General features: G+C 39.2%; 1 protein-coding gene across 1 annotated transcript in view; it reads left to right on the top strand.

Moving 5' to 3' along the window:
* USP13 (ubiquitin specific peptidase 13) overlaps positions 1-16039 on the top strand; it is a 45413-nt gene extending 29374 nt beyond the window's left edge. The window contains exons 11-20 of the mRNA XM_088523887.1: positions 3366-3491; positions 4791-4944; positions 5063-5237; positions 7008-7096; positions 7442-7564; positions 11817-11960; positions 12605-12771; positions 13286-13448; positions 15077-15161; positions 15862-16039. Of these exons, the coding sequence (XP_088380013.1) occupies positions 3366-3491; positions 4791-4944; positions 5063-5237; positions 7008-7096; positions 7442-7564; positions 11817-11960; positions 12605-12771; positions 13286-13448; positions 15077-15161; positions 15862-15955 (1320 nt within the window). The 3' untranslated portion in view covers positions 15956-16039. The remainder of the gene's footprint in view (positions 1-3365; positions 3492-4790; positions 4945-5062; positions 5238-7007; positions 7097-7441; positions 7565-11816; positions 11961-12604; positions 12772-13285; positions 13449-15076; positions 15162-15861) is intronic.
* Positions 16040-16504: the final 465 nt, after the last annotated feature.

The raw sequence follows: 16504 nt of genomic DNA, 5'->3' as shown, positions 1-16504 counted from the left end.
AAAGTGATATCCCGGGAAAAGGGAACAGGTGCTGGGCATCGGAGAGCGCGGGTGGATCCAGCATGGGATGCTTAGCAAGGTGGAATGTGCAGGATTCTAGTCAGGAATATATTAGTCAGGGGCTATTTGTGCAAAGCATTAAAGCAGCCATTGGTTCTGCTATTAAAGTGTTCTGCCACTCCAGTAATAAGTGCAAAAGTTCAGAGAACTCATAACTTCGGTTGATCTTCTCTGAGGAACAAAAGAATGTTGTTTAGGGAGACTTGAGTGTTCAGAACTCAACTTCTAAATCCTAAATTTCCCAAAGAACCACCTAAAAAAACTGTCTCTGGTTAAGTGTCTGACAATTTCACTTGATTTCAGAAGCAGCTTTCTAGATGACATAGAAATTAGAGGTGCTGAGAGTTTTCATGCCTGTAAAGCCAAATTCAGAGCGAAATTCACTTTAGAGGGATACTAGGAAGATAGGTCCCAGTTTGTATCTGTGTCCCTGCCAGTCTCTGGTATGACCCCTGCATGTGGAGTCAAACGAAAGAATCCAAGGTTGGAATATTTGAAAAGGAGAAGTCAACTAATAATCTGAACTGAAAACACTGTGTATAGAAAAGAACTTTTCTTCGTGGAAAAAGAATCTCTTTCACTAGGTTGTATTTTTAGAGACAGTAAAAGTTATGCATACTTATGTCAAGGAAACATGGTGATAGTTTCCATGGAAATAGATATTTTACTCTACCTTCATCAGTTATTCATCTACCTTCATCAGAATACAGGGGGGATTTTGGGCAGAGATCATCTGGCACACAGATGGAAGCCCCGTGTCTCTTGATTAATAGCTACAGCTTTGTACTGTAGCTATTCATTGTTCTGGAGAAACTGAGAAATCCTGCTCATGTTTCCTTTAAATAAGATTTCAAACCATCAGTGAATCACTGTCACTAAGGAATGGTGGGATAGTTTTCAACAGACTCCTCATGTTAAATTATGTACTCTGACTGACCTGATTTGTTAAACACATACAGGATATCAGTGAAGAATATTATGCTGGAAGATCAGGAAAATGAACCCTTAAATAAAACTACATCTTAATGTTTGCCCCAGCTGTGACTGCTAGCAATATGTAATGAAGTATTGAGAACTTTTTAATGGCAGGTAATATAAATCTCTGCCAGGTAGTAGCTGTCTGCTGACATCTCAGAATACTTGTATTGTTCATAATTTTGATTCAATGATGTTATAGTTACATGGATCAGGTGACTTCTTTATTAAGTAATTAGTAGCATGTATTAGGATCTGAAACAGCTTTTAATGCTTTCATTTTTACTGTATTGAAGATTATTTAGAAAAAAAAACAAATACAGATATTTCCTGCTGCCTTCACTCTGAACTTGCAAAATTAGGTATTGTTTTAGAAAATAGTGCTGATATACATACAGATTGTATTTTACCATCCAGATAGTTGTACTGACATTTATAATAAATAAAATCGCATAGGATTTTAGGCCTTCAGCATTTTCAACTGCTTCTGCTTTGTATCTGTAAAATCAATTCATTTTATTTTTATTCTTTTACATTTTTTCCCTCTCCTATCTGCAAAGAAGTTCTCTAGCTCTTTGGTTCTTTGGATTTCATCCAAAGTTTTGGGGAGCTGTTGCCTGTAGAAGCATTCATGTGAGATCTGCAGTGGTCCAGCACAGTCTATATTTAGCTAAACTGTTTTGCAACTGTTGATGGGGAAAGTATGCTAGATATTCTATAAATATTCCTGGTTCTGTGTGGATCTAAAATCTTCTTTTCAGCACAGGAGTTCAGATTGGGAAAGGCAGCAGTTTTTCTGGACTCATTTCAACATAAAGCAGGCTCCAAGCCTAAAGTCTTTAGCTAGGACTTCGTTTTCTGTTTAGAGCTTCACCATTTCTTATTTTCTTGCCCTTCAGGTAGAAAGGTTATAGAGGGTATGATCCCTACACATGGCACATTTGTGTTCTTTCTGCTCAAATGGCTGAATAAAAGATCTAAATCCAAACATATAGCATTAGGCATAAGGGCAAATGTGCCACTTTACTATGTACCTGGCCCCTTTCCTTGTTAGAAAGAATACTGCAATCTGAGTTGTTTTAAGTATTTCTCTCCCCAGTCTTAGCTATGATGAAGGCAATTGAGGACACTGAAGTCATACATAGCCCAACATTCAGAAGTCCCTAGAACATCTCTTCATGCAGGCAGTACTACAACTCTGGGCCTTCGTATGACCTTCAAGAACATCTTAGCCTAATGAGGTTGCTGATGTATTACCAGAAATTGAAAAAACATTAAGACTAAAAATCTGCTTCTGATTTCCATTGATTTAGGACTACCTTACCCTGGAGAAACCACGAATGAAATTTTGATCTTTCAGCGTGTGCTTGATGTGTCTTCCATTTCGTGCTGCTTTTTCTATTTTTATACCAGGATGATAGCACAACTGCAGTGCAGCCTGGGGTTGGTTTAGTATTTAAACATCAACCCTCTGGCAGAACATAAAGGCTATACATGTATGCTTGAACTGTTTTGAAAGTTATCCTTATGGAGAATGAGGGCAAATATAAATTAAGAGTTCTGACTATCTCAAAAGTGATATTTAAAAGTGATGTTGTCCCATGTCTTCTTGAGGATGCAATTTAGGGGAAAAAGGAGAACTGAAGCTCCTTAAAGTGGCATAGGTAGAGAATGAGAAAGTCAAAGCAAAGACTCTATTACACACTAGGGAATTTCTGATTTGGGATAGTTCTTACTAGAAGAACTTCTGCGTGACTAAAGGCAGTATGTTCTGGTCCTTAAACATGAGCAATGCTTGCAAACAGTAAGTGCATGTCCAGTTTTAACTGCTCACCTGGGAATACTACTGTGCACGTTAGTTGCACTCTGCTTGATTCTTTCGAGGTTGCTGGAAGGGGTTTTTGTCCTGAGTAAAGCTGCTAGCTGATAAAGTGCTTTGATGCCCGCATGCTTTAAAAGAGGAGTAGAGGTCAGAGAGGAATGTCAAATGGAGCAAGCAATATAGTCATGTGGCCTTTCAGAAAACTACTGCCTATTTGCAAATCTTTAGTGACCTCTTCTACCTCACAAATGCCATAGAAAAGTCAGATAGAGTGACAGTTGCAGGAAATAAGTTCGAAAGACATAAAGCACCAAAACAGCATGTTTCAGAACCATTTTCCTTTTTAAATAAGGAGTAATCCAGATGAAACAGAAGCAAACATTTCTCTAGGGACAGAAATGGACAACATGTATGTCTAGTGGAGTAACTTCAAATTATTTACTCCAAATTATAAACTCCAAATTATTTTTTTTTTCCTTAAAGTTTTCTTTCTTTCATTTACTCTTAGCCTCAACAAAATGGAATATCTCCCCGAATGTTTAAGGCTTTTATAAGTAAAGATCACCCAGAATTTTCCTCGAATAGACAACAAGATGCACAAGAATTTTTCCTCCACCTTATGAATCTAGTAGAGGTGAGACAATTTCAGTTATTGCTGTTTCTTGTCTGCTTATTTTAGGTAACATAGACTGATATGTGAATGACTTCAATAGCTTTGCATATATAGACATTGGCACCAATTTAAATATATTTTGGATTAGAAACAATTTTTTATTTACTTTCCATTCTCATTACTTCAGACTCTTGTATGACCACACAGGGCCAGTGCTGCTGATACAAACACAGGAGATACAGAAAGGTCAGGCATTACTGAAGAAGCTTTAAGACTTAAACATATGTGACTGTCCTCTTAAATTGCTTTTCAGTTTATGGTTGTGGGCTATCCATTTGTCTACCATGCCAAAGTCTGTCTTGGAATTTTAAATTATCAGGTGGCATTATTATTCCAAATTTATACTGTAATCAGGAGCAAACTAGTCACCATGTCCAGCTCCTTTGCTAATGTCTGCTATGTGTCACTGAGTCATTACAGGAGGAAGAATCTCCCTGCTGAAAGCAGTACTTATTTGTTACTTGAGTACTTGAGTATTTTTGTATAAAATATTAGCTCCACTGAGTTCTGGCTCAATGCTGCATGCAAAAGACCTGGAGCTGTGAATTTTATTTATGTCTTCCTGAAAAAAAAAAAAGCTAACAAAAACACCTGATTTCATTTTAAAGCTCTCCATTTTTTTTTTTCCTTCTCCCTCTCTTGTTCATCCTTCCTTTTCCCATTTGCCCAAGAATCAAGGACATTTATTCATGTGATATGTCCTGGATGAGATTAGTCACATTTGCCTGCATAATGTTCTGCATTCCAAAAACACGTGTACAGATTACAGGGTTTTTAGAAAACATTTTTTCATTATTTGTCTAATAAATAGGCACTACCATGAACAATAAAGAGGAGTTGATTATTTGTATGACACTTCCATTTGTTAATTAACAGCTTGTTCTGTTTCAGTGTAGGTTCAGAGTGCTAGAAACAATCCTAATTGCTAAAAGGATGCTCCATGGTATTTAACTGAGCTCTCTCTTTAATATAACCTGCCACTTTGCTACCATCTTCTGCTCACCTTTTTTGCTCAGTCATTAGGTCTATGCCCTGCAAGTTAATATGTATAGAAAGATTCTGCTGCATGCATGGACGCTGGGGATATCAGTGGGATTTTCTGTGGGTGTAGGAGTCCTACATGATAAAAGCACAAGCTGAGCCGTTGGGCTGGAGCCAGGAGTGGTGTGTCTGTGCTCAACATAAACCAAGGAACATGCTTTGGGTTGTCTGTTCATTTTAATGATCATCACTTGAGTGACTGACTTCTGTGCCCTTCAGAGGAATGCTGTTGGTTCAGAAAACCCCAGCGACGTTTTCCGGTTCCTGGTGGAAGAGCGCACACAGTGCTGCCAGTCCAGGAAGGTCCGCTACACAGAGAGGGTGGACTATATCATGCAGTTACCAGTTGCCATGGAGGCAGCCACAAATAAAGGTAAAGGAAGACCCAGGTCCTTTGCCTGGTGTCTCTGGTGACTCTGAGTTATGAGAGAATGAGGTTGTGGCCCCCCAGATGTGTTCATTTAGCTGTTAGTGTCATGTATATTTCTCAGATGAATTAATTGCCTATGAGCTGAAGAGGAGAGAAGCAGAAGCTGCCAGGAGAGCCCCACCAGAACTTGTCCGTGCCAAGATCCCATTTAGTGCATGTCTGCAGGCCTTCTCGGAACCCAACAATGTAGATGACTTCTGGAGCAGTGCTCTTCAAGCAAAATCTGCAGGAGTTAAGTAAGTGTCTGGCTGCAGTGTTCTCAACTGTCAAACTCCAAGAAGTGATGTGATATGGTATCTTGTAGGTTAAATATCTGCCCATGTTTTAAAATCACATACCATGTATTAGATAGTGCTAGAACTCCATATTGTGCTGTGGCATACGTAGGTTTCTGTGCTTGGTCCCTTGATGTCATCCTCTGACTAAAAATGCTGAAGGGAATTGTGTAGAGACGGATCAGGGTGCAGCGAACAGAAGCTGTAATACTTGTGTAAGCAATTTCTTTGGCTGGATGGAGATTTTGCATTTACAACACGGTATACTGAAATTTATGTTTTTATTATATTTATATTATGCATGCCTGGATTTCAGCCCATCCACCTCTGCATGCAACAGTGCTTGGTTGCATATATTAAACTTGATTGCTGTAACTTGTATGGAGCTATGGTACAAGATGGACATTAAAAAAAAAAAAAGGAATATCCACAATGTGTTTATTTCCAGGTAAATAAAAGATATAACCAAGAAGTTCTTGGTCTTAAAAAGCACTGAGTAGAGGTAGGACAGCAGGTAGAGGTCATTGCAATCCTCAGGGGCAGTATTTCTTGATGAGTGTAAGAGTCAGTCCCTTATTGGGTTCTATTAAGGTATGGTTAAAAACTGGACTCTACAACTGGTTTGCTGTGGCTAGGTGCTTGCGTATTTTTAGACCACTTAACGTATCAGTGACTCTCTGGTCTCTTAGTGTACAGTTTTACTGCTGACATTGTATTGAAAATAGGGACAGAGAGAAGACAGAGTAAATGGCAGAGAGAATGCAGTAGAATTCTCAAGGGTTTATGTGTTAATTGTGAATATGTATATTGCAAGAATATTCTAATGTTTAAATAGATCCAGGGTTAGTTTGCAGCTTAGCTCTTCCTCAGCCCCATGATTTTAAACACATTGAAAGATAAAGAAATTTTCTGTCTTGTTTAAAAATCAAACTTTTCTGCTCTATATTGTACTTTTACTAAAATTGCAAGAATTTAGAAAGCTTTAAAAATCTTTAGAAAATATTTTGGAATAAAGGGATAATATTAATGATACATTCACCACATTTTATCCAGTGTAAAATTAATTAAATTAATTCAAAATTAATTCTTGTTTCTTCATGAAGTAAGCAAAAATCAAAAGTCTCTTTATACTCAGAAATCATCTTCTATTTGAGTAAGTATCATAGTAGTTCAGTAACAATATCATATGGTTATTTTATATAGCAATTTCATATGAAAAACTGAAAATGACACCTTTGTTTTCTTTGCTTAAATGCTTTATACAGGGTCAGATACCTTATGGGCACTTCTAGTGTTACTAGGCAATTTTCAAAGAATGCAGCTTTCATTACATTATAGTCTGCATTAGCTCCATTTTAAACCTGTGCCCTAAAATTCCAGCCAGCATATCATTCAGAATTTCCTTTCCAAACTTCAACTTTGGGACAACTTACATAAACAAGTTTAATTTATTATTTGCAGTTGTTTTCTATGTTCTTCTTGCAAGCAGAGCTTCCATGAGGATCTGGGCTGACATTCGTAAGATGACTGTGTAGAAAGCAACTACTTGCTACTGTACTTCACTGTACTGGAGAAACATGTTCTTTTGTGAAATTTAGGTTCTCACTTGTGTTTATAAAATCTATCACCATTCATCTCACTCAGGCATAAAGTGCATGAGGTGTTGAAATATATGTTTGTGGAGAGTTTTGTTGCCTGGCTTAACTGAATTTTATTTCTGGTGCTTCCTAGAACTTCTCGTTTTGCTTCATTTCCTGAGTACTTAGTGGTGCAGATAAAGAAGTTCACCTTTGGCCTTGACTGGGTACCCAAAAAGCTTGGTATGTGCCTCTTCTGCTTACCTCCTTCATGTCCACGATACCCTATAACACCTGTACACACATCTGTATACACACATTGATAATGAGGACCTGTTTGAGTCACCATTTTTTCTTCTTTACTTTTATTTTTTAACTTGACATTATTGTAGATTAAAATACAGGTTTATGTAGCCTTGCCTTCTTGTGCTTTAGAGTTTTGAACTTCTCAAATAGCTGTTTTCAGGAGGAGACTCCTGACTGTGTTTATAGTTTGTGGGTCAGAACCCTCTCTCTGAAGGAGCAGGTTTGTGCTATGCAGTCATCTTGTTGGATTCACAAGCTTAGCCTGTTTCTCTGCACTTGTAGATGTTTCTGTAGAGATGCCAGATATACTGGATATCAACCACCTAAGGGCCAGGGGTCTCCAGCCGGGAGAAGAAGAACTTCCAGACGTTGCTCCTCCCATTATCATTCCTGATGATCCTAAAGGTACTGACTTCTGTTCTCACTTCATCTCACTCTAGCACATGCTGATTCCCTTCGATTTTTGCCCTTCGGAGCTGCAGATAAAAAGCAGTTCCACACTTGAATAACTGAACGCTTTTGCAGCTCCCCACAGCCTTTCTTCTTCCCTACTTAACAACCTTAGTTCTTCCAGCTTTGCACTGCAGTTGATGTTTTCAGGATTGATGGTTGTTGTTGTTTTGGCCTCTCTCCAAGTAGCGCATATCTGTTGGAAATCGCTGTGTCCAAAGATAGAAATCATATTTTGTGAAATGGATTGTTTCACTTGCTTTGCTGGCTAAAGTTTCCTACATATCTTGCCTTTTGGTGCAACGCCTTGATGGTGTTCAGTGGGGATCAGCTTGCACTGCATTTTTTTGTTTTGTTTTGTTTTTACATACGGAATTTCTTCATACCTTCTGTTTGCATTATTCTTACTTAAGGGTGAAGTCTTTCTGCTCTTTATTCATGAACCTTACTGGTGTCTAGGACTTAAATGGCTAAGGAAGAGTCTGACAACCTCTAGTTTATGAAAATCATCTACATTTAAAGAGCATTGACTTACTGTGCATGTTCATGATTCCCTTTCAGTAAAGTCATTGTGCACTTCCCAAAGTCTGGTGCAAATAACTTCCTCTCAGAACCCTACACTTGGGTCTCATGATACATGTCAGAAATGGTGTGGAGCTTTAACCTACTCATTTCTTAGATGGTGTTATGAAATTGCTATTATCTCAGAGCATTTTTTTGCTAAAATTTGTCATCTAAAACCTGATAGTAAAGTAGTCTAGGTGGTACTGTAGCTAAATTAGCTCCTATCACTCTGTGATATTGTGTACCGAATGTTGTCCTTCCTGGTCTGAACAACTTGTGAGATCTGTCAGCTATTAAGATATTTGCTGTAGGATTTTAATATTAGAGTTCTGAGCAGACATTTTTCTGTTCAGCCATGAAGTTCAAGATAGAACAACATTGCTTTTTTGGTGACCAGATTAATGTGCAGTACCAAAAAATTTAATGCACAGTAGAGTACAGTTTAATAAAACAGCTGTCCAGGCATAGATTAAGGTCCAAATTATTATACATTTAAAATTTTAAGAATACTTTGCAGTACAACCTAGCAGCTGTGTCTACATGGTTCATTTCTCTGGATGTACATAGGGTGGTACAGTCCTCAAAAAAAAAAAAAAAAAAAAGCCCTCTCTCAAGAAGCTGATGTTGAACAGCTGCCTGAAACTCTTGTAAAGCAGAAAGAATGAATGATAAATATACCATGCTGTTTTTTTTTCTTTTTTTTTTTCATACCGTTTCTTTTACACTAACATGCAGAGCAAAGAATATTAGAATTTCTTCCTTTCTCATTCCCTGTATTTCTCAGGATAATGAAATATTTTGCCACTGGTAAAATCATGTATTTATACAATGACCTTAGAGCCAGGCTGTTACAATATCCTGTGGATATTAAGTGTACGTGCCTCAGTATTTAGTAGTTTGCCAGAGTGATGCAATTATTCGTGATACCATCGTCCCATTTATTTGGGTATTTATAATAGTGGAAGTACTGTATCAAGCTTTATGCCTGAGAGAGAAAGTCAGTGCCTGAAACTGTGTGTCAGGCCAAAGGCTATGGGAAAATTTATCTCTCTGAAGGTTTTAATTCTGTCTCTCATCTGTAACTCCTTACCAATGCCTATTCTTCCTTTAAACCTCTTGCTCAAGAGACTGACCTAGTTTTAGTTCAAGTGTATGATGGTAGCTTCTCATTTAAATGGATTCTTGGTTAAGAGTTTATGCCTGACCTAAAATGACTTATTTCCTACTGGTTTATTGTACCAGTGATGCTTTGCTCCAAGCTGAGTTAGGAAAATCACAGGGCAGAGAGATCCCTGGTCTTATTCAGGGCAAAACATCAGAAATGTAAGGATGTTCACGCACTTCCTGTGTGAGATCAAATGTTTCTGCAACTTAAAAATATACATTTTGTTCTCTCTCACAAATCTTCTCAGACTTCACATAAATCACTTTACTCTTCCCCCTTCTTCCCCCCATCCCCATTTTTTTTCTTTCTCAATTTTCAGATCATATGATGAACCATTTCATGGAGTGTACGTATAGCATTTTTCTGAGACTGACATTTCAACTGCTCAAACAAATTGCCCTGTTTTGCCTAGTTAATGGCTGCTCTCTCTGCACAGAGATGCACGAAGCTTTGCCTGCATGCTTCTCAATGGCGCTTGGCTTTTGTACTTGGTCAGCATTTGCTTGTGTGCGTGGTGGACTTCTAGGAATCTGCAGTAGCATCCCAGTTGCCAAAATATGACCTGCTGCCCTATGGGTAGTTATTTTCAATATAGAATCTGATACACACACACACACACACACACACACACACACACACACATATATATATATATATATATATACACACAAAATAGTAATTAGCAGATTGGAAGATGCTAAGTCGCCTACAGGTTTTGACTATAGTTTATCTGCAAACTTAGTCATCTGTAAATTGGCAGAAACACACAATACCTATGCTTTTATCAGTAGCAAGTAGGCTTCTTTTCAGATTTAAAAATTAAATTCATGTACACACATAAGGTGAGGCTGAAGTTAATAGAAGGGTTTTTGTGATCTCAGCTGGACTTTGGATGGAGCCTTAGATTAACGTTAGGCTAAATAGGTTGAAGGCCATGTAGCAGCTCTCTAGGCTTGAAAACTCCTTGGTGTTTTAGCCAAACTCTTGCTGAAGACAAGAGATTTGATTTACCTCTCACTTCTGACTCTGCTATTTGTCTAAACTGAAGTTATTAGGATTTAGACTTACTTCAATTGTGATTTGTAGGGTGAAGGAGCTGGAGCTGCTGTTCAAAAAGGGCAAGTTACCTCATGAAACACCCCTTTGCCTTTGGAAGTCTGCTAATTCCCAGAGAGAAGAAATAGTGCACTCTGTCTTAAACATCAAGTCCTTTCCAAGTGGATCTTAATGAGAGAAGAAAAGAACATGTGTCTATCATTTATTAGTCATCATGTGTATCTGTCCTGCTCTAAGGAGATTTGGATGGGTATTTCATGATAATTTCATATTAGCTATTAAACAGCACAGATACTATTTTGTGTTTAGCATTGTGCTTTTTTGCTGTGTTGTAGTGGTGATGTTCTGTGCTTCACTGCCGGTGTCGGGGGCTCTGAGCATACATACTTCAGAAATCTATATCTGAAAATAGTTACAGAGCATGAGCAATAAATGCATGGGTAATGATTTATGCCAGAGTCTAAATGGAATCTCAAATGTAATCTGGTCCTTCTCCTGTTACTGTTAGTATGTTTTTGGCTGCCTTTTTAGTGGTGAGGGATGCAGATATCAGTAATGTGAATATTTGCTGCGCTGGCAACTTTTCTTTTTACTAGCAGTATTTCTGCACAGGATGTTTTCTGCACTACTTCCACAGGCAATTTATCAATGAGAGAGAGGGAGAATGCTGAGAGCTTCCTAGGATCAGCCCGCCTGTCAGGACAAATTGATTTTTCCATATGTCCGTAGAGTCAATGGCAGAAATACTGCTCTAAGCTGAAAGTCCCATATTGAAATGTGGTGCTGGGGGATAGAGGGGGCACTGCCCCTCCTGGGAAGGCCAGGCTGGGCTCCTGCAGGTATGCAGAGCGGAGCAGGCCAGAGCAGTGGTGATGGGCTCCCATCTGCAAGATGCTGCTGATCAGTGAATCTTGCAGTGCCGGGGGTCACAGCTGCTTGATCCTGGCTCCTTCTGGACTCTGATCTCAGCTGGAGCTGTCAGCCCACCACCCATGGGTGAATTTCAACTGGAGACTGCTGGATCCAGCAGCTGTTGTTTCTCTTATCTGCAAGAATCTGCCTTTGAGAGGTGATTGCTTTTGGCTCCCACCCCTAGATAAGAGCAGTACCTAACATCTCCACCCTCTTGAAATCCAGGGGTGAGTTTTGTATAAACAAACTATTTGTATAAATAAAGTCCTCTAGGAATTCATCACACACTAGGGATCTCAGTAAATTACTGGGACAAAAGGTTATCAGTAAATCCATAAAAAAACTACAATGCTTTGCATAAGACTGCTTTCTAATGAGTGTTGGTTTACTGCGGTACTAAAACAAATTCAGCTGGTTTGTAATGTAACGTATAGCAGCATAAATGACAATGAGAAAATCATAAAATAGATGGAGTTAGACTTTTTTATTTTAAAGCATCCTTTCTTGCAGCTTTAGATATTGACGAGTCTGCAGTTATGCAGCTGGCAGAGATGGGTTTTCCTCTGGAAGCATGTCGGAAAGCTGTGTATTATACTGGCAACATGGGTGCCGAAGTGGCTTTCAACTGGATCATTGCCCACATGGAAGAACCAGGTCAGTGGTGGGAAGCTGCAAGCTGTGAGTACAGAGCCCTGCAGCCCAGATGCTGATAGGGAACTATCAGCCTCCCTTAGCTCAAGCTCGGAGCATTCCTGATGTAATTAGAAGACCTAGAAGACCTAGACACCAGCTCAGTGTATCTACTGATAGATGGGACTGCTATATATATTCTTCCTGCATCTCACTCATGAAAAATTTGAGCCAGTGATTCCATACTGAGCATACCTGAACACTCCATCTTCAGGGAACTCTGGATTTGGTTGAGGTTGCGTTTCAGTATGACCTGGGCTTCACTGACACATCCTCTCAGTCATGGACTTGGAGTTCATTTAGCACCTATATGTGTATCAGCTGAGTTGTCTGCTTTTCTAGTGTTGTCATTACTTCCACATAAACTGCTGTTTTGCTGCAGTTTGACTTCTGTCATGTGCTGACCTGTTCTAGCCTGCTCAGTGTGAGACTTTCCACCCAAATATTTTGTAATGTTCATATTCACCTTGTTATTTTAAACTGTCCACACACCTAAGTCTCATTTGGACTACCAAAATGAACTCTACTTCATTTCAGGGCTCCTTTTGAGATCTTGCTTGTGTGCTGATTGATGAAAGAATGAAATGATTAATGTTTATGTGTTCCAGACTTTGCAGAACCGTTGGCCATATCTGCTTTTGGAGGGGTCGATTCCACTGCAGCGGCTGGTCTAGGAGCTGTTGGGCTAGATAACCAACCACCTGAAGAGATGGTTGCCATTATCATTTCCATGGGCTTCCAAAGAAATGTAGCAATTCAAGCACTGAAGGCAACAGTGAGTTCCATGAGAACGTTTAGGTTCTGCTTCGTATGATATACTTTGCACATATGCATATAGGAGCCTGCGATATACACGTATGCAAGTGAAACCCAGACAGTGGATGATGCACATGGAAACATTCTGGCAAAGCAGGATGCCCAGCTTGGTTAGTTAGATGGGGGGAGAGTGGCTTATGTGTTTCACATGAATATTAAATTGTGGACGGGAAGTGAGGAGGACTTAAATTCTTCTCCCATCTGTTGAGAAACCTCCTGGCTGCCGCAGGACTGTGTATGTTGAGGATGTGAACACAGGAGCTGTGGGGAGTACTTGTGGGAGGATTTCATTTCCATCTGTCAAGCTTTTGCAGAGAGTGATAGAGAATACTCTTTGCATAGAGGTAGAGTATATGCCTTATATGTTTCAAATGTTGTTGAACACGGTCATTCTGTTCAATGACAGTATATAAATGGTAGCTTGTTGCTAGAGAAGGTAGTAAAGGCTGCTCTTGTCCTTGTTTGGCTCGCAGAATAATAATCTGGAGCGCGCAGTGGAGTGGATCTTCAGCCACCCCGAGCCAGAGGAAGAAAGTGAGTCTGCTTTGGATGCGATGGATATGGAGAATAATGTTAATGCCAACATCCTCGCAGCGACAGGGTCAGAGGAACCCAGGATCAAAGATGGGCCTGGGAGTAAGTTCTCCTTCAGCTTATTGTTGTTTATCATGCTGTTGTATCACACCTGTCCTATTCATAGGACTCCTTTCGCTTTTGAAAGAGATCCCTGTATTTTTTGGACATGACCCAGGTGATGCTTCGGAAGCTGAGTGGGGGTCCATAGGGTTGCTTCACTCTGTGGGCTGTGTTCAGAAAACTCTTTCCCTGGACTCTTTGTACAACCTGAACCCTTTTTTTTTTTTTTTTTTTTTTTTTTTTTTTTTTTTTTTTTGGCCACAGCATGAGAGTCTTGTCCTGCTCTGGGTTTATTTTTTCTCTTATTGTTGAAGGATAAAAAAGGGACCAAAAAAAAAAAAAAAAAACTAGAGTGTTGAATTACCATCCCAGAGATAAAATGCTGCTGTTACAGACCACTTAACTGTGTGTCCTCCTTTGGTCTTATGAGGCATTTGATAATCCCTTGAACCAAATTGCACGTTTGACATATGGCAGGTATAATTTGTATCCTGCATATATCCATGTGCTTTTGGGTGATGTTTTTTTCTCTGGGATCGTAAGTCTTATCGCTCTTATTGCTAGTACTGCTCAACAAACCACAAGATGGGGCTTTTGTATAGCAGTCAAAACTGCAAAGTAGGCAAAGAACTCGTTGTAGTGTGAAGGCACTACAATACAACAGCACAGTGGTTGTGCTAGGTTAAAGATAATACATTACTATGTTTTTTATTAGTGTCTTTAGTCACCTAGTCTAATAACTGCTTTGTATATATTCTGAATTATATTCTAAATTATCTTGGCCTTAATGGCCAAAAAAATTAACACACAGTTTGATTTTGTTTCTGAGATTGCTGTTACTATACAGGAATGATCATTTCTTTGTGACATTACAAAGTGCAACCTTAAATCTCTTGGAGACATGGGAAACATTGATTAACATTAGGTAATAAAGATTTGGAATAATTATTTTTTATGGTACTTAGCCTTTATAGACTGAGACCATTTATTGAGTGCCTGAAATCCTGATAACCAACACGATACTGTAAAATGGCTTCAGAATATCCTCTCCACCAAAATCCAGGCCTCTGTCCTTATGCAGTGCCCTGAAAGAAGGTACCCTTTTACTCTTAGAGGTAATTTTGGTGAATGTTGTGACTGGGTGGGGAGCAAGAGCCAATGAGCACAAAAAATGTCTCCTTGCTAAAGGAAGAGGTTTCTTTCCTGTCCTCTCTTTGTGGGCTGATGAAGGTTAGCACATTTTTGTTTGATTTATAGGGGACTTGTGATCACATTCATAAACACAGCTAATTTGTGTGCAGAATGAACACCATATCTGGCACTTTATGTGGTGCTCTCTCTGAACTGGGAATGAATCTCTGCTGTTCTCTCTCTTTCAGCAATGTCTGTGATCACAGCCCTCCTGTCCATGCTCAGATCTATATGAGTTTGATTTGGGTTATGCTAATGTTTGGCAGTGAATCTGAGTGCTATGTAAAGTACATAGCAGTGTAAACGGTGGACGTATGGAGTCTCATTTAGGAGTGCTCAGGTGCTTCTCTAGTTTTAGAAAGAAAAGAGTTTCCCTGGCTCCATGTTGCAGCGTTAACAATGAAAGACTTATGCTCTTATTTGTATTGATTAAACAGGATATGAGCTGTTTGGGTTCATCAGCCACATGGGAACATCCACAATGAGTGGCCACTATGTTTGTCATCTCAAAAAAGAGGGAAGGTGAGTGGATTTTGTGGAGAAATACAAAGGTGAGCAAATGCTTTCTAGGTAATCTGCATCTGTGTAGAAGGGGATGTTCTGCACTGCCCATTAAACACGTATGTTGCTACCACGTAAACACTTCCCAGCAATGGAATGAAGGTTATAAATATTTTAAAGGGAGATTGATTTTGTTACTGACTGCAGATGTACTGAGGCTGCATTGATTTTGCCAAGGTCTGTGCTCATGTGTATCTCTGGCTCTCCTTTGCTTGCTATCCCAAAGCTATTCTGCTCGCTTTGGGACATCTGTTTTATACCTGAATTTGTTTGAGCTCCCCACTACTTTCTATTACTCTTTATCAACAGAAGTCCATCAAACTGCAGTCTGACATTAGTACTAGTAACACTAGTACTGTGGATCTTGGCTAGTAAACAGATCTTGGCTAAGGTTTTCATACTTTGCTATTATTTGTCATTGAGGATCCTTGATTTTCCTCCATTAAAACCCTAACTGCACACCCCTACATACATCACTCTTCCTTTTCAATTGCTGATTCTGCAGGCAAACCTGCTTCAGTCATGTCTCTGTCCTTTTATTCTTGTTGTGATACCTATATTTAGATTTTAAGCTCCTTGAAGTTTGAGTCTGACAAGTCCCTGATAAGCTCTTGATGATATTTATACATGTGGAATTTAATAAATCTTGTTTTTGTTTCAGATGGGTGATCTACAATGACCTTAGAGTCTGTGCCTCAGAACGACCTCCCAAAGACCTGGGCTACATCTATTTTTATCACAGGATACCAAGTTAGACCTCAGATCTATTACCTGGCCTTATGAAGCCATTGCCTTTTAACCTGCCAAAAAACACTTACAAAATGATAAAATCTAAAACCCACCACAACAAATAGCCTTTGGACTGCCAAAAGCAAAGGAAAACATGGAATATTTATGGTTTATTTAAAAACAGTCAACTGATGCCTTCTTAACTATTAGAGGGAAGATTTCTTTTAGGAGATGTACAGTAGGTTATTTTAAATTTACATACCTTAAGGGACACCTCAAAGACCATACAGATTACTGGTGTAGTCTGCAGACAGCCTGTGGAGAAAACAGATGTTTCAAAATTGAACAGAAACAAGTCAGTCCAGCCCAACTCTTGCCTATTCAGTCCGTGGGTCCTTTGAGGGCCTTGAAGAAATACTTGTGTCTGGTAACTGGGAGCCCCTGAGAGTCCAGACCATCAAGGGAAATCATATCCCATAAGATCCCATATGAAGCGAAAGAAAGGGGGTCTGTGACTGTTTTTCAAAGTACAATATATCTCATTTGAGATGTTATTTTCATTGTAATAGGAAAAG

Source organism: Tinamus guttatus, unplaced genomic scaffold (genome assembly GCF_059628265.1).
Source record: "Tinamus guttatus ecotype Peru unplaced genomic scaffold, ASM5962826v1 Tinamus_guttatus_pri_ptg000198l, whole genome shotgun sequence".
Lineage (NCBI taxonomy): Eukaryota > Metazoa > Chordata > Aves > Tinamiformes > Tinamidae > Tinamus > Tinamus guttatus.
This window is presented reverse-complemented; position numbering and strand designations above follow the sequence as displayed.